At 34.5% G+C, this 19560-nt stretch overlaps 1 protein-coding gene and 1 long non-coding RNA gene across 14 annotated transcripts in view; one reads left to right on the top strand and one right to left on the bottom strand.

Moving 5' to 3' along the window:
* IPO11 (importin 11) overlaps positions 1 to 19560 on the bottom strand; it is a 201432-nt gene that overhangs the window by 97748 nt on the left and 84124 nt on the right. For all 13 annotated transcript variants that reach the window (XM_081519785.1, XM_081519783.1, XM_081519784.1 and 10 more), the window contains 4 exons: positions 19290 to 19406; positions 14468 to 14581; positions 7759 to 7874; positions 1184 to 1260 (listed from right to left, as the gene is read on the bottom strand). In XM_081519785.1, the coding sequence (XP_081375911.1) occupies positions 1184 to 1260; positions 7759 to 7874; positions 14468 to 14581; positions 19290 to 19406 (424 nt within the window). The remainder of the gene's footprint in view (positions 1 to 1183; positions 1261 to 7758; positions 7875 to 14467; positions 14582 to 19289; positions 19407 to 19560) is intronic.
* The window catches only part of LOC145517415 (uncharacterized), a 47788-nt gene continuing 40380 nt past the window's right edge, over positions 12153 to 19560 (top strand). The window contains exon 1 of the long non-coding RNA XR_014062023.1: positions 12153 to 12318. This is a non-coding gene — a long non-coding RNA (uncharacterized LOC145517415). The remainder of the gene's footprint in view (positions 12319 to 19560) is intronic.

Genomic DNA, 19560 nt, shown 5'->3' with positions numbered 1-19560 from the left:
ACGTGGCCATGTCTGGAAACTTTGGCTGTTAAAACTAGCATCCAGTGGGTTGTAAAGATGCCATTAAATATCTTACAATGCACTAGATTCCTCAAAAGAAAGGAATTAAAAGACGTTTCATGGGTAAGTACTAAAGATTGGGAACTCTGAATGGAATAAACGTAAACAATTTTTACATTTTGTAAATAAACAATGTTTTTAAATGGCAGTAGTTTGCAGACTGAAAAAGAAGCAAAAGGCCAGTAAATAGCACTGTATACAACTCTTAAATAGTCTATACAGTTTAAATGTGAATCTGCACTGGTAAAAATTACACACAAAATAACTCTATAGACAGTATTTTTTGTAAATTTAAGATATCACATACTTGTGAATGGTAGCCAATATGTAGCAGACAAGCATTGGCTTTCTATGGTTAAGTATCATCAGAATACATGTTCACGTTCAGAAAGGAATCAAACTACATATCATCCATGGTAGCTAACAGAGACTAAAGAGCCTAATCCTAGCACAGTGTCTGGTTCTCTGGTGTCACATGTCAAAAGTGTTGCATCAAAACATTAAGCTTCCTGGGACTTCCCTGGTGGTCCAGTGGTTAAGAATCCGCCTTGCAATGCAGAGGCAGAGAGTTCAATCCCTGGTTCGGGAACTAAGATCCCATATGCCTCAGAGCAACTAAGCCAACATGCCACAACTAGTGAATCCATGCACTGTAACAAAAGATCCCACAAGACACAACGAAAATCACACAATGAAGACCCTGTGTGCCGCATCTAAGACCCAACAACTAACCCTGACACAGCTGAATGAATAAAGAACTTTTTAAAGAGAAAATTAAGCTTCCTTATTTCAAGCTCATACATAAATAATACCTCAACAAACAATAAATACTTTTCTAATATTTAATAATCTTTATTCTGGTGGTTCCTTAGCTAAATCAGAAATATGTATAGAGCTCATTTATGCACAACTGATAGCAAGAAATGACTTTTCAATTAAGTAAATTTAGTGTTTGCTCTTTAACACAAAGAAATAGTTCTAAAAAGTTATACTGTAGGAAAAAGATTCAGAAACTATTAGAATACTACCCAACTTATTCTTAAAATCAAGGGTTTATTAAAAATGGAAGGTATAATTTACAGCTGCCTGTAAAACAGTAGTAATTTTATGCTTTAAAACTTACCTAGAAGTGGTGACATATTTTGAAATATACGAAGCAACTCTGGTGTAATACATGGGCTGTTTTCCAAAGTCACTAACCTAGGAGGGCGGGGGGAAAGATGATTAAATCACCTGCCACAGCCTTTAAAGCTATTAACAACACAACTTCAGTATTTCAAAAACTGTCCCATTTAAAGGAGGAAAGCAAAATAGACAACACAGGAAATTATTAAAGAAAAAAATGGACTACTCAGTCTTTTGTGGTGAGACACCATACCTCTCCTCCATACAAAATACAGAATTCCAGGATTTATATGAGAAATGTAAGGTTTTACAAGAGGTCAGAAGATTTTTATGGCATTAGATTAGAAAAAGTCTAGAAAAAGACTGATAACTATAACTACAGTAGTAGTTACAACCACTATATACCAAAAGCTGTCTCAAAAAAAGTTAAAACATAAAAGTTACATACTGGGAGAAGATTGTTTTCAATACATATGTTTGACAAAGGAATGATATTTTTTTTAAAAAGTCAAGAGAAAAATGGACAGAACACATGAACAAATATTTCACACAAGATACAATGGTTGACAATAAACCTATGAAATATATAAAGATATCTAACTAGTAATCAAGAAAATGTAAATTATAACCAAAACAAGGTACAATTTTACCCCAGCAATCAGCAAAATATTAAGTGTGACATACCGTGTACTGTCAAAGCTATAGAACAGTAACTTGCACACTGCTGACAGCAGCGCAAGTTGATATAATCACTTCCAGAAACAGCTATTTATCCAGTAATACTGACCATGTATATGTGTATACAGCTATGACCTGGAACTATTTCTAGGCAGAAATGTATACAGGGCATATGGTCTTATACATTTGCTCTAGGAGTCATGCACAAGAATGTTCAGAGTTGGATTATTTGAACATCAAACAAAGTGCCAAATGAGTAAGTGAATCGTTACAGTCACACCATTAAGCTCATCATTATGGATCAATCTCAAAGCAGGAAGCAAAAGAAGCAAGTTAGAACATACATGATACAACTCATAAAAAGTTCAAATATACTGTTTAGAGACACACACACGTATGTGATTTTAAAACTATAAAAACACAAGAAAGAAAATCAAGAAATGGAAACAAAAAAATTGGTACAGTGGGTTATCCCAGCATGGAACAAATTTGCCATACCATGGGCTTCACAGATATTCTCACTGTTCTATTTCTTACCCGGAGTATGGAAAATGAGTTTTCATTTTATGTAAGTTATAAATAATTATAAACAACATGACCTCCATATTATTTTGTGTATACAAAATACTTCACAAATGTTAAATGACAAAATCAGGTAATGTAGGTAGGGGATTACACAGGGAAAACCAGGTACCCCCAGATGAAGTACTTCTCAACAGCACAAGGAATTATATCTTTAGACACCTTAACTTGATCAACAGTAATAGGATTTCAAAGAGAAAGACAAACACCATATGATATCATTTACACATGGAATCTAACATATGGCACAAATAAACCTACTACAAACAGAAACAGACTCAGACACAGAGAACAGGCTTATGGTTCCCAAGGGGGAGGGAGAGAGGAAGGAGATGGACTGGGAATCTGGGGTTAGTACATGCAAGCTATTACACACGGAACGGATAAACAAGGTCCTACTGTATAGCACAGGGAACTATATTCAACATCCTGGGATAAACCATAATGGAAAAGAATATAAACAGAACACCATTCCATGTTCGATGCATGAGACAAGGGCTCAGGGCCGGGGCAATGGGATGACCCAGAGGGATGGGATGGGGAGGGAGGTGGGTGGGGGGTCCAGGAAGGGGAACACATGTAAACCCATGGCTGATTCATGTCAATGTATGGCAAAAACTATTACAATATTGTAAAGTAATTAGCCCCCAACTAAAATAAATAAATTTATTAAAAAAAAAAAAAAAAAGACTGCATGTGTGTGTATAACTGAGTCACTCTAGTGTTATGGAAGATATTAACACAACATTGTAAATCAACTATATGTTAATTAAAAAAAAGTTTAAAAAAACAATAATAGGATTTCATTTTTAAAGACTAAAATTTCAAGGTTAAAAAAAAATCCTATTCATCTTTAAAATAACCATGAAACCAAAAGAAAAACTCCACTCCAGTCCTGAGGTTTCACTGAGAAAAACACTGGAGGGCATATTCTAAATGCTAGAAGTTGTTTAAAACCACTCTTTTACTCAACAGATCCAGCAAAGATTCTATCTGAAGCATGTTTTTTCCCTTCCACTATCATTACTTTAATAAAAACGCCACTCAAGTCACTGTCACTCTCACTTCCTATGGTAGTTTCCATAGTATAAACTATGCTATTCCAAAGAGGGAAAAGATTTGAAGAATTGAAAATACTTAAAAATAAAATTACATGATTTATAATTTCATATTAAAAAATAAAGACTTGGAAAGGAGAGAAAGTGAGAAAAAGTCAAAACATCTAAATTCTTTACCATCAAGGAAAAGGAAAAGTTAACTACTTTGATGAATAATTAGACAAAAATGTACGTACCTATATCTTTGAATAGAGAAAAAAAAATTTAATGTTAACCTTCCACAAAAATGTAGAAAAGAGAGGGCATAAAGTAAAAAAGATATATCAATTCAACAAATAAACATACGACTATAAAAATTCTTTTCAAGTAAAGCATCCCTGGTTAGGTTAAAATATAAAATTAAAAAATTTGCTCTGTATAGGAACATAACTAAATTTCAAATAAAAAAGCTAAAATGTAAAAGATGAACATAGATAGTTAAGTCAAATCTAAACAAAACAGGGCTTCCCTGGTGGCTCAGTGGTAAAGAATCTGCCTGCCAATGCAGGAGACATGGATTTGATCCCTGATGTGGGATGACCTCCCATGCCATAGAACAACTAAGCCCTTGCTCCACAACTACTGAGCCTGTGCTCTAGAGCCTAGGAGCTGCAACTACTGAAGCCTGTGTGCCCCAGAGCCTGTGCTCCGCAACAAGAGAAGCCACCTTCAGTGAGAAGCCTGCCTACTCTAACTACACAGTAGCCCCAACTCACCTCAACTAGAAAAAAGCCCATGCAGCAACCAAGATTCAGCAAGCCAAAAATAAAATAAAAATTTTTTTTAATCTAAATGAAACAAACCATACAATATTAATATAAGATTAAATTTAAATGCAAAAGAATTTAAACACTGTATATGTGTATTACATCATGTTACTTCATAAAAAATTTTAAATATATTTTATTTCTTAAATCTTATAACACTATACAAAAGTATTAAAATTTTGTGCAGTGAATATCTTGTTTAACTTACAGTTCAAAAATGCTAGAAATAAGAAGGGGCACTCACATGAAGAAAACTGAATGGGATATTTTAATAGATCAGTGTCAGGATGAAAAACCAAAATAATGTGAACAAACAATCTACAAGTTAAAAAGAACAGATATCATAGATATTCATGAAAGTCTGCATCTTCAATACTATCATTACTATTTATGCGAATATATTACTATAATAAGTTATTAAAATTCAAATTAAGTTTAAAAAAGTTGTACAAGTGGTATGTTGTATTTACAATGCAATAAATCCAGGCCTAAATCATTTACTTTAACATCAGCAAAAAAAATAACAATGTTGGGTCAAAGAAGTCATGGGGGAAAAAGAATTACATAATCAATCTGAAGAATTTCACTTTGTATACAACAAATAACAACTTGTACCTCCCTATCAGTTCAAATTTCCATTCCCCAAGGTAACCGTTTTATACTTTTGTCCCCACAAATCTTTTTCATCTTATTTAATACTCCCATTCCAGCCCGTAACACTCAGTTGATGACTATCCTTCGTATTTTGCTGAGAAAATAGAAGTTATGAGATGGAATATCCTCCCATCTTATTCTACTACAATACAGAAATCTCTCTGTCACCAGTTAAAATAGATGAAATATCGCTACTATCTAAAGGAGAAAGAAAAAAAAATCAACCCCTCCACTTATGCTGAATCCCATCCCTTCTCGTCTCCCTCAATTATCTCACTCTCTGGAGCCTCATCATACTTCCAGATCTTCTTTCCTACACTGGCCAACTGTTGCCCAACTTCAACATCCTCTTCGTAACAGAAGCTCTCAAACAACTTGTCAATGCTCATAGGCTATGCTGCTGCTGCTGCTAAGTCGCTTCAGTCGTGTCCGACTCTGTGCGACCCCATAGACGGCAGCCCACCAGGCTCCGCCATCCCTGGGATTCTCCAGGCAAGAGTACTGGAGTGGGGTGCCATTGCCTTCTCCGATTGGCTATACTTAACTCCAATTTATTTTTCAGGCTACCCTCTGCTTCCTTCTGTTCTCACTACTCCACTGAGACCCCTCCTATCATCTCCCTTCACTCCTTACTATGGACTACTCTTACTATAACAATTAGCAACATTTGACGTAATTAACTATTCCCTCTTTTAAGAAATATTCTCTCTTGGCTTGGTTTTCCTCCTCTGATAGCTTCTTATGTGACCTCAAAATTTTTTCTTCACGATTCCACCCAGAACACTATGTTCTCTATCTGCCCTTTTCTTCCTAGGCCATCTCACCAATTCTCAGACTTTATAAATCATATATATCATGTGCTAACCACTTTACAAACAGCATCTCATGCTCACACAACCAAGTCAGGTAGAAATTATTTTTCCTCATTTCACAGATAAAAAAAAGATGTAATCATCAGAATATGATTGCAAACCTAATGCAGTGGTATATACATGGGACTGCCTACCTATGTTCCAAATAGAGGAGTTTGGAATACCGATTCCAAATAGGAGTTCTAGCCCCCTAAGAAAATTTTATTAAGAAATACGTACTCTGAGTCTTTAAAGTATCTCAGCATTAGTAAATCTGATAAACTTTTAAAATGCATCCTACATGATTTAATTTTGTTTATATATAATGAAAGGCTAGGAAAAAGGGAATTATCATTAGTAGAGCAATGCATTCCTATTATGTTTATATAATCCTTAAAAACTGTGTACACCTTTCATTAACACATTAATATACTAAATCTGTAATTACATTGATAAACATGAGTCTACCTCTTTAATATTTTTCATTTTATGATAAATTATATATATATATATACATATATATATATACATGTTTATAAACATGAGTCTACCTCTTTAATATTTTTCATTTTATGATAAATTATATATATATATACATGTTTACAGAAAAGAATCTATTTGCCAGAGATTACTGCTTAATTTGTAATCTAGAGTAGAAGTTGGCAAACTATAGCTCATGGGCCAAATCCAGTCCACACCCTATTTTTATAAATGAAGTCTTATTGGAGCACAGCTGCAACCATTTGTATAAATATTGTCTATGACCGCTTTGACACTGCAACAGCAGAGGTGAATCTCTGGGACAGAAAGTACAGAGCTTGGGAAGCCTACCATCTGCTTCTTTACAGGAAAAGTTTGCCAACCTCTGATCTAGAGTAACCCACACTGTACAAATAAAAATATACGAATATAAAAGGCTCCAACACAATCAAACCATCCAGAAGTCATATAAACTCAAACAATATAACCTAGAAAATATGAGAAAAACAAATTGCAAATTAGTAAGTATCTACTTAGTTATGTTTTTAAATTGTTCACCTAGTATTCTGATTTGTTGTTGCTGTTGTTTACAGACCATTCATTCAGCATTTGCACCAAAAACGATTTCTAAGAATCAAAAACCTGTTCACTCCTAAACATCCAAGGAAAACTGAAGGAAGCAAGAGAAGGAGAGGGGAAGGAGTGACAGAAGGAGATACCACAAATGTTTACTTTTTTCTGTGTTTACTTTCTTCAGTTTGCTTTTTTAAATTCCAATACTAGGTTTTTTACATTGGAGTTTTAAAAGCTTTCCTGTATTATTAACTACATCTTAAGTAGATATGCCCCAAAGAAAACTGCTGCCATCAGTAAGATGAAGCAACAAGATTTCTAGTCAATGCTCAGTCTGTTTACTTAACTCCAGTTCATTCATTACATAATTTGTGACTCTGAGATGCCACAGAAACAGGGTTCAATTGTTTTTCACTGCTTAACACTATATACTACTATACTCAGTAAAATACTAAGTGGAGACCAAGTAGCATTAACATTTGGGGCTGAGGTATTTTATCCCAGTATTTACTGGGTAAAGCAGTAAGAAGCTGAAAATAACTCAATAACCCCCAAAACAACCTGTTTAACAGCGTGGAGGTTTTTATGTCAATTTTTAGTTTTGGTCAAGATTCCTCATTTCACATTCCAAATTCCAAAAGATGAAATGCAGCTGAGTTCTTACTGAAACTTCCTCTCTAACTTTTACTATTACAAGCCTACAATGAGTGACAGATGCCAAGAAAAGTGGGAGTTATTATGTTACCCAGTTCAGGAAAACTGACTTTATGTTTTTGTTTTTAAATGCTGAGCTTTTAAACCCTATTACATGACCTTTGCTTTATTGGCATGAGTAGGGAAGGCCAGGAAAATAAATAAATAAGATTCACAGTATCAGGTTTTTCCTCTTACCATAATTCTAAACCATCTTCCAGAAGATAAACATGTGGAGGCTGGGAAACATCTGTACTCAGTTGAATAACTGGGAGCAGGAAAGGGTACAGGTTCTTGCTGTCTGCTCCTAATCCCTATGGGAAGTATAAATAAAACTTAACATAGATAATCTAAGGTCCCACCTCCCACCAAAAAATCACCTATCATATTAAAAAGCCCTAAAACCAATTTATAAAAAAATCAATCAGATTTTAAAAGGATGATTCTAATTATAAGCATTATTAAAACAAAATTAGTTCTGTTTACAATTGGAAAAGTAGTAAAAAAAATATATTATTCAATTGCCTAATGGTAGTAAAACCATATACATCAAGGTTACAAATATATGTTCATTTTAAGAGATTTCTCATATACATATTTATTTTCCCTTCCATGATGACTGAAGATGTGTAAACAGTGATGTGTTAAATTCTACAAATTATCTGAACTAAATAACTAAGCTAAAAAGAACCTAATCTAAATGTTCATCAGTTAAGATAACTACATTATAATACCTTCATATTCTAGAATACTCAGTAGCCATGAAAAAGGATTAGGCATGGAATGAAAACAATCTCAAAAATAATGACAAATTGGGATTAAAAAGAAGGGTGTATAACAATTCCACTCTCTCAGTTAAAGCTTCAAGAAATTTAGCTTTGTAATTCGGTGGGTTGAAGAATGTGTCCAATCCCACATATGCAGCTGTAAGTAAATTTGAACACTTTCGATCCACAACTGTAACTATAAAACAGTGTCTACAATTCTGTGAAGTAGTTACAGTTATAGTTAAGTTAAGCAGGGAGAAAAGAACAACGCTCTTAAGAAGCGGTATTTCTCAGGGTACTGTCTTTGGCTCTCTTCTCATGTGCTTTGTACTTGCTGATAATCTCCAAATCTATTATCTCCAACCCAAACCTTTGAACTCCAGACACTCCTTATGACACAGGAAATCATCAACCAGAAGACATCTCAAACTCTCAAGTAAATCACTGAACCAACCCACTATCTTCCTAAAAAGTAGCTCCTGTTCCTGCCTTTCCTAACTCAAGTGACATGAACCACTGTCTACGGAGCAAAAAATTATACCACAACTACCTCCTGTGCTTCTTCCTCGTCACCTCAAATCTAAGCAATACTTAATTCTATCTCAAATTTTTCCCCTTCTTCCCATGGCTTTACTTCACATCATTGTCTCTTTCATGGTTAACGGAAGAGCTTCCCAACTATTTCTTTGACCTTAGTTTTACTCCATTCCAAACCAGTGTCCCCAGTAGTGCACTGATTACCTTTCTAAAATACAAATGATAACACTCCTTCCTCTGAACTTCAAGACACATTCTTTATACCTTCCTAACCAGGCCCCAGGCTTCCCTGGTGGCTCAGTGGTGAAGAACCTTCCTGCCAATGCAGAAGACTTGGGTTCAATCCCTGGGTCAGGAAGATCCTCTGGAGGAGAAAGTGGCAATCCACTCCAGTATTCTTGCCGGGGAAATCCCAAGAACAGAGGAACCTGGCAGGCTACAGTCCATGGGGTTGCAAAAGAATCAGACATGACTTAGCAACTAAGCAACAACAACAAGAACTGGCCCTTAAGCCCAACTGTGATACTAAATGCTGCAGCTATACAAAATGACTCTGTATTAGAAATCACTATGTTAGCATCTGGAGAAAGCCGATGGATTTAACACATGCATTTACTACTGTGCTCTCACTAGATCCACTAAAAGGATATATGAGTATGTGTTTTAAAAAACCTAGAACTCTAAGTACAAAGACAGCTTAAGAAGAGATAAATGCAACTTATTTTTGGAAGCGGGAAAGAAAGACTGATTTAGCAGACTCAGAAAACCAAAGCTCAAAGCCAGCAGTGAAAAAAGGCAAGAAACCACTTGATTTACACTAAAGAAACTCCAAAAGACTTGGGAACTGATAGCACAAGGTATTTTGGAAAGGGAAGGTGAAAGGAAGTATTAAAAATAATAGGACCTGTAGAAGGTATTTTAAAAGACATTTGATGACAAGATCTCATCCTTGTGCATAGTCAAACAACGGGCCCTCTTGAATCAGTACAGATATGGCCACTTATTCTCCTAAGGTAAAACAAAGCATCTGAAGACAAGGAGACATCAGGTAATCAAGACTAGGGATACTATATAAGACTGATGGGCAAAAGACTGATGGATCTTTCACTAAGGAAAGATCTCAAAATCACAGAACCAAAACATTTGTCCCATACAAAAAAAAAAGTTTCCAGCTAGACTATTCTAAAGAAAAAACCCACAGTCAGCAAGTTTCCAATATATATTCAATCCTTTTAACTTTTTAGTGCCCACTCTATAAAATTTATACAGACAAAACATTGATACAGCTCTTGAAGTTGGGAAATGGTTACCTAAGGATTTATTATACTGTTCTTCCTTCTTTTGTGCATGCTTGAAAGTTTACAAGAAAAAAAAAAAGCAGGCAACCAATCACATCAACAGATATGACTGAAGGAAACAGAGACCACATATAGAGATAAAAGCTTAGAAAAACATTAATATCCTTATTAGGATAAAACACTGTATTCATCAAACAAAAATGAAATTTTTCAACAATACAATGATTGTATTTGTACACAAATATAAAATGATTATTCAACAATACAAAAAAGAACTCATCTAGTGGAGAGGGACAAAACAGGGTCATGGGATTAAGAGTCACAAACTAACAAGTATAAAATAATCAACAAGGATACATGACACAGCACAGAGAAATATAGCCATTATTTTGCAATGACTTCAAATGGAGTATAATCTATAAAAATATTGAATTGACTATGTTGTACACCTGAAATTAACACTATAAATCCACTATATGTCAATTAAAAATAAATAAAATTTTAATTTTAAAAAAAAGTACTTATAGAAACAATATGACAGCAGGAAAGAAAAACTCAATAGAAAGACTGAAAGATAAAGCTCAAAAAGTTCCCCAAAAAGTAGAGCAAAAGGACAAGGAGAAGGAAAAGCAGACACAAACAGTAAGAAAAATATAAGGCTGGGTCATTCATCTATCATCTAAGTAATAAGAAGTTCAGAAAGAGACAAAAGAAAAACATGAAGGTGTGGAAATAATCAACAGAATGTGATGGAGTTATCTAGAATCCAAGACCATGAGTTTCCAGTTTGCAATATGCACAAAGTGTCCAGAAGAGTGGAATGAAAATATACCCACATCATCATGAAACTAAGAATAGAAACACAGAGATCATATAAGTTGCCAAAGGGAAAGAAGAGATGACACATTCAAGAAACAAGAATTAAAATGGCTAAGGATTCCTAAGAGCAACTCCAGAAGCTAGAAGACACAGGAAAAATGCCTCTAAAGGGGTGAATTTAGAATTTTACACCCACCCAAACTACTAGTCAACAAGAAAACTATAAGGCATTTTCACACATGCAAAATCTTGACAAAATTTACCCAAGTACCTTTTGCAGAATGCCACAGACATTCGTGGGCTCCAGCAGAAAGAGGAAGTCATAACAAGGAAGAAGACAGGTACAGAAAACAGGCATCCTACAGAAAGGATAGGCAAGAAGAACCCTTCTGATGACACTGAAAGGGGATCCAGTTATAACAGCCATGAACAAGCATAGAGTAAAAACCAGTGCATACTAAAGCTCATATGAATTTTCCAGATTCCAAGATGATGAAAGTAATAAAATACCTGATGTGTGTGAACATACTGAGGGAATGTTTAGATAACAGGTGGACAGAATGGATTCAGTTACACAGAAAGCTAAATGTAGCAGGCAGAATTCTAAGATGACCACATATGATTCTTAACTTCAGTGTACAGACCATTCCCTAGTTATTTGATCAAATGCTAATTTAGATATTACTTTTCAGATGTGATTAAGGTCTCAAATTGAATGATCTTATAACAAGAAAGTTATACAGATTAGTCTGACCTAAGCACGTGAACCCTTTAAATGAGTTTTCTTTAGCTAGTTGCATAAAAGAAAGTTAGAGATTCAAAACCTGAGGGGATTTGACAACCAAGAACTTGCCCACTGCTGACGATAATGATGGAAGGGGTCATGATCAAGGAATGTGGCTGGACTCTAGGGACTTGGAGGGCCCCCAAGGCTTCCCTGGTAGCTCAGTTGGTAAAGAATCTGCCTGCAATCCAGGAGACCCCAGGTAGATTCCTGGGTCAGGAAGATCCCCTGGAGAAGGGAATGGCTACCTACTCCAGTATTCTGGCCTGGAGAATTCCAAGGTAGCCTGGCAGGCTACAGTCCATGGAGTCACAAAGAGTCAGGCATGACTGAGCAACTTTCACTTTCAGCTGACAGCCAGCAAGTAAACTGGGACTTCAGTCCTACAGACCAAGGAACTGAATTCTGCCAACAAGCTGACTGAATGTAAAGACCAATTTTCCTCGAAGCCTCCAGGGGAGAACTTAGTCTGGCAGCATGTCAATTTCAGCCTATCAGACTGATCAAAGAGTACAAAATGGTGTGCTGGATCTCTGACCTACAGAACTATGAGGTATTTTGAATGCCATTTTAAGCCTTTACATCTGTGGTAATTTGCTACACAGTAATGGGAAACTTATAATAAACTAAGCAAACAAAATTATTAATACAGGAGTGGAGATTAGGAGGATGGTTATACAGGATAGAAAATTAGCCATAATATAATGATATATGACTTCAACATTCTTTATATATGAACTCCATGTATGTAGTCATACAAACACTAAATAGTGACCTAATTTAAATTATAATCTAACTATATTGGGAGGCTTGAAGGACAGGAGTCATACATAGGAAAATGAAAATTAAATCTTCACCTTCTATACAGGGAGGTCAAGAGATAATGATATACTATTTGGGTATCACCTCTGAAGGAAGACTTCTCTGATGACCTGTGTGAGGTCTTCAAGTCTGAGACAAGTAACCCACCAAGTGCCCCAGAGCACCCTGTCCTTACTACTAAAAGAACACTTAGCTGTTCAGTCTTCCCCTAGACAACCACATCTGCAGAAAGCTTGTCCTATTCATTTCTGCTTCCCAGTGCCTAGTACCATGTATTGCATATTGCTGGTGTTCAAAAACATGTTTATCAAATAAATGAATGCCTACTTCCAGTGAGGCCAAACTACTGCAGGCGAGAAAGTTTATTTTCATTCATTATTACACTCCACAGTCAGAAAGACTATCAGCCTAGGTTCCTAGAATTTTAAAAAGGAAAACAAAAATAAAAACAAACGAATAGTTATACTAATATCTGTCTACTAAATTTCATAAGTAAATAAATAAAAATGATAGTTGAAAGATGCAATGATTTCCATGAAAGGAAACTTACCAATAACCCTAATAATTATATAATTTTCTCAAATGACTGAAAAACTTATTTTAAGGTAGTCTCATTCTTAATGTTAAACATCATATGCTTTCTCCAAGGACAGATGATTACTTAGCTGAAAACTTACACCACTGGCCTATACACACCCAGGGTGTCACAATTAAAGGAAGAGGTCCTACAGAATCCAAACATTTCCTGCAAGTTACTACAGCTTCCTAAGATTTCCTGAGGTAACACTGCTTGAAGAGCATACCTCCTTTATAAAAATCTCAAGTTGAGTCTAAAAACACATTTGGCAGAGATATAAGGCAAAAGACATGAGGATCACTCTCTGTTCTGACGCTTACACGAGCAATCTCAGACTAATTGCTAACCTTCTATTAGCCTTTGTATCCTCATCTATTAAAGGGATATAATTTTCAGGATAATCACAAGAATTAAAGGATAGACAAAAGTGCTTAAAAAAATTTTTTTTGTATCACTATCCATGTATCTAAAACTGTCTCCGATAGAAATTTATAACTATAAAAGTCAACCATAAATATTTGGTGAAAGAATAAGTTTATGTTTCAAGGTGACTGAAAAAGGTTTTTTTTTTTAAAAAAGAAACTAATTAGTTTAACTTATTGGAACATTTTAGAGTTGTAATTTTTAATTTTGAAAGAGATCTCCCCATTGGAAAAAATCTATCAATTTTTGCAGCAAGGGCAATAAAAGTCACTTGTGGATCCTTGTAGACAGATATTCTCACTAACTGCTTCCCTCTCCATTCTCTTACCATCAGACCATAATCCACCCTGACAGTTCAAATGAGAATTGCAGCTCCATCTCTCTCTCTCTGAAACTTTAGGGTTCTCTCAACCTTCGGCACATCCCCATACCTCAAAGTCAAGATATCCAATATCAAATTAACTCCTTCCCTCAAAGGCAACTCATCTGTTTTTCTGTCTTCCCAACATATGAAAGGGAAAATTTTTACTTTAAATTAAGTGAAAATGGAGAGTAAGTTTATGCAGAAGAGCCCTGAATACCAAGGAAACTACATGCAAAAAACAACTGCTTGTAAAAATCACAAGTCTACCTTCTCTGGGGACAACCACCTCTAATGAAAGAAATTGTCTTTTAAACATAGAGAGTATTTTTTTAAATGTCCAAAAATGCTCATAGTAAACATAAAAAAAAGTGTTTTTAAATTGTATAGATCACACATGAACAAGAAAAATGTGAGGTCTGTTACTGCCACTAACATCAATCACATGAAAACAGTAAAAAAAATTTAAAGAAGGAGAAAAAAAAAAACTAAACTAGAAACTGTGAAAAAGAAACTTACCTGAACAAGATGAATAAGTGTTGTCAGAATAGCACATCTCAACATATTGTGCTCTTCACTCTGCTTCCAAAGAAGAGGCAAATATTGTACCAAACATCCTACATATGGTCGTATCTGTCACAATAGAAGCAGAGGAAGCAACAGAACTGTATTAGTAAAGAAGGCGACTTATTTCAGAAACACTGACAGACCTATTAGGTCACAGGTAGCAAATGGTTAATATTTACTGGAGGTAATGTATTAAGTATATATCCTTTAAAAGATAAATTCGACAGTACAAAGAGACACAGAGCTCCAGGGTAAATATTTTTAAATAATTTTAAACAAGCAGCAAATTTATTGCAAGAAGTAAAATTTAGGAATATAAAACAACATACTGAGGCCAGTTATTTCTTTAACAGAAATAAAATAAAAGAAATAACTTAATAGAAAATGCTGTTATATCCTGGTTCTTTTTAATGAAACAACTTACATAACTGGGAATTATAATGTTTTTAAAAGAGTCAGCATTTCCTCGTTCATTCAACCATTACCAAATGGCATCTTTCAAGTATCAGGCCCTGAAGACTAGGCACCAAAAAGAAGAGGATATAAAGGTAAACATAAGAACCCTTAATCCTTTTCAAAGGATAAAACTGTTAACCCCAACATGGATTCACTTCACCGGTTTTAAAAAGTATCCCCTACATCACACACAGCACGGCTTGATAGTGAGATTTTTGGAAAATAAAATGGAAGCTGATTCCACACAGAACCTGGAAACAGCGCTCCAGGTTTAGGCCTACAGTCACCCAGTATTTGGAACTGATCTGATGAGCGTACACTTGGTGATAAAACAAAACACTAGAGTTTCACAGTGTCAGTACTATCCATCCCAAGGATTAAAAATTAAAAATTTCTCCCATACATATGGCTGATTCACTTAGTTATACAGCAGAAACACAACATTGTAAAGCATTATACTCCAATAATTAAAACAAAAAAATTGCTCCCAGAAACAGTAAGAGTTTCTTTATTCTACTTATAAAACATCATACACTAAAAGTATAGCAAAAAAAAAAAAAATCTCTAAAATTTGTTTCCTCCAGGTTTAGGAGAGGAGATGCAGAAAGATAAGAAGTTAAATATTTGCCCAAATATTTCAGTGAGATAAAACTGAATAAATATTAAGAGACTCTTCATGTATCCAACCCTGAATATTATTTTAACAGATATTTATCGAGCACTTAATTTTGCTAAGTGCTCTATCTCAAAGATCCCTCCAATTAACTTGTAAAGGCAGACCAGTTAATACATAAAAATAGGTTTCAGAGTAACTAACGCATTCATATTCAACTAAAAACAGCATGTTTTACTGATAAGGAAAGTTTTGATTTTGAACAAATTAAACAGAATATCTTCCAAGGCATGGAAGAAAGGAAATATGTGCTATGAATTATAGACAGGGTGAGTAATAGAACCAACACCCAATTACATTCGAAAGTCATGAAATATTTATATCCCAGTCTCAGTTTTTCATTAGAGTATGCTCTAAGTTAAAATTAATGCTTCAAAGACACTATTTTAAAAATCACTCATAGATTCAGTGTTGTAAAAGATTTAAAAAAGAAGGTGGCAATTAGAAAACCAAGTGATGACATGAGAGCCAAACACATTTCCTTAGGTTAGGAGGAGGGAGGCAAAAAAATAAATCATTGGGGCGACTGAGAAAACCTGAATATGGACTTGGTATCAGAAAACAGTACTACATCAGTGTTAAGTTCTCTGAATCTAATGATGATTATGATTAAGAAGGAGAGGTCTAATATACTAGGGTAAAGTGTTGTGATGAAATGAAGTGAAGAATATATGGGTAGTGATTTACTACATCATGTCTGCATATTTAAAATTTTTCAACAAAAAGATGCAAAAGGAAAAAAATACTATAAACATTTCTTAAAGTGATTATGCAGTTTTGGTGGACCAATGGTCAGTTATTTAAATAACATTTAAAAAACACATGGAATTAAGAATGTTTTATAGATATCAGGCTAAATATCCCACAACAGAAACTGATCCATCAGCATAACACAACTGAGATGAGAGTACTCATCTTTTGGCACTTCTACTCCAAAAAATAGAATGGGGTGGGGCTCTACTATGAGCATTATGGTCTTATGAGTTCATTCGACACAGGAAGATACCCACTTTCATTCATAACACATTAGAAAAACAAGTGAAACTCAAATATGCGACAGACTAACAAATGTTTTAACAAAGGCTCCATTCACAAAGGAATTTAAAAAGTAAGTCTCTATTAACATCTCATTTTAGCTAACACTTTCAAGAGAATATTTAACACTTCACACTGGCTCTTTAATTTTTAATTTTGTTCTTTTCCTTCAGAAATGCTTAAGTCCAAAGACCGCTTACCTGACATCTTACCTGATGATTAACACATTTTTTCCTGACTGTGTATTTACAGAATCCCTGAACTGGAATAATTTACTTACAGGTTTTCAATTACTTTTTTTTAAAAAAAGAAGAAATAAAATCTTCAAAAAATTTCAAGCTATGGTATAAAGACGGTGACGTCCCTAAAACTTCAAAAACTATTATGTGTCAGAAACTACTGCTGTAAGATGGCTCAATATGTTTGCAATCTAGTAGACAAAAATCATATTTATATACAAATGATACCTGAAGGATATCTAAGTGATGGTGCTGTTCAAAGGTTAACACAAGAAAATGTTTTTCCTGAAAACATCATTTATAACCCTTTCCTACTCATGTTCTAAAAACAAAAAGTACTAATGGATAACTATATCTTATTAACTAATGGTATAGTCTTATGAGCTGCTTAGGTTATTTGTGCTGTGAAAGATAACCATGGATAGAAACAAAAGCATTTTTAAATTTAGTAAGTAAGAGTAATGTTAAACTTGTGTGGGAAAAGGTTTAGCGGTTTGGGGAGATAGGGGTAAGAAAATTCATTTCTACAAAAAGAAAAAAAAATCCTTCTTTAAGAAATTCCCATTAGCCAGATGATATCTAAATAAGATTTAAAAAACTGCCAAATCTTGCTTCTACAATATAATCAATTTTTAAATAATTTATTGCAATTGTATAGCAATCTGCATATTGAACATTTAATATTAAATATCTGTGATAATTTTATACTCAGGAATCCTTGCGAGTTATCTTTATCATTTTATACATGAGGACTGAAGGTTCAAGACCATGTCCAAGCCAAAGAGCAGAGACAGGAACTTGAAATAAGTTTAAAACACAGTCTCAATGACCAAATTCTCTCAATGTTATTTACAAACCAGTATCAAAATGAAATAATGTAATTAATGTAATAAGAAACACAAGTGTTAAAAAAGTTTAAGATATTACTACTTTTAGACACCAGGACTCAAATCTGCTCAAAATGATTAATGGTCACTCAAAACTGCAACTGGTATTACATCAATATAACATTGAGTTCAGTTAGTCTGTTAGTGTTAGTTGCTCAGTCATGTCCAAGTCTTTGTGACCCTATGGATTATAGCCTGCCAGACTCCTCTGCTCACGGGATTCTCCAGGAAAGAATACTGGAATGGGTTGCCATTCCCTTCTCCAGGGGAGCTTCCCGACCCAGAGATTGAACCTGGGTCTCCTGAATTGCAGGCAGATTCTTTACCAGCTGAACTACCAGTGAGAAGGTTAACGCTGAGTTTGAAGTTTGAATATTATCAATGCCACTAACCTCCCTGGTGGCTCAGACAGTAAAGCATCTGCCTACAATGCAGGAGACCCGGGTTCAATCCCTGGGTCGGGAAGATCTCCTGGAGAAGGAAATGGCAACCCACTCCAGTATTCTTGCCTGGAAAATCCCATGAACAGAGGAGCCTGGTAGGCTATGGTCCATGGGGTCACAAAAGAGTTGGACACGACTGAGTGACTTCACTTTCACTTTCAATGCCACTAAAATGTCTGAACTTTGGCAAATTTCTTGAAGCCTCAAATTGTTCGAGATAATGAATTCTAATTCCCACCCAAAGGTTTTTTTAAGGATTAAATGAGAAATATATGCAAATCACCTGGCACAGAAGTTGGAAACCTGTCATTACTCAATAATTGATAGCAATTCTCATCAACTGCTTTAGAATTAATAAGCAGGTTCAAGGTGTCAGAATTCACTAATAGATTCAGGAGCAGACTCCAGAACTGTGGACTTAAACTCAGTTATCTTTTCCTAATTAATACCTCACAGATTTACTCAGAACTTTTCAAATAAAAATATGCAGTGTAAACTTGGATATAAGAAATTACAGGATAATTACAGTGTGGTTCCTGGATTATCAATTTTTCACTCCTAATAGTGATAAGGGAAGCTGAATACAATTAAATAATAATTTACTGTTAAAAACTTTACATATTATTTTTCCATTAAACCAGTGATGGATATAACATGGCCTAGACTGCAAAACACACTCAGTTTTTAAGGTACAAACAACAGATTTCTGAGAATATTTGTAGTATGCACTTAAACGTATTAAATTTTAAAAAATATTATTCAATATAAACTGAGTTTTTTAAAGATATATAATTTTGCTTTATAACACACAACACTACATTGTTGATCCAATTTTTTATTTTTTCGTTTTCTTAGGTCATTTGTTAAAAACACAAGCATAAAAGTCAATTTTGATAAAGAATTGAAATCACAACCTAATAGAACCATTTTAATGAATGTTTTAACACTTAAACAATGTGTACAAAGCAAAGATATTAATGAATTCTACATATACTCTACACATTTCTCTAACATTTATTTTCATGTTTACAACAAAATTACCTGCACGTTGACTCTTTCAATCACACAAGAAAGGACATGCAAAACATGCATCTTTGTGTCACATTCTGTAACTTGCTGAAGTAACTGAAAGAGTAGTGTGAACATGGTTTCCAAATACTGTTAGGTAAAAAGAAAAAATAAAAGTTTGGTACAGAAATGCAAAAAACCTTCACATAAAGACAGAAAAAAGAAGTAAAATCAAGTCATAATATCCAAGAAATAAAAGACAAATAGACAAAACCTTAGCATTACCTATATAACTTCAAAATGG

This window comes from Giraffa tippelskirchi, chromosome 8, assembly GCF_054371585.1.
Source record: "Giraffa tippelskirchi isolate mGirTip1 chromosome 8, T2T-mGirTip1v1.2.pri, whole genome shotgun sequence".
Classification (NCBI taxonomy): Eukaryota; Metazoa; Chordata; class Mammalia; order Artiodactyla; family Giraffidae; genus Giraffa; species Giraffa tippelskirchi.
This window is presented reverse-complemented; position numbering and strand designations above follow the sequence as displayed.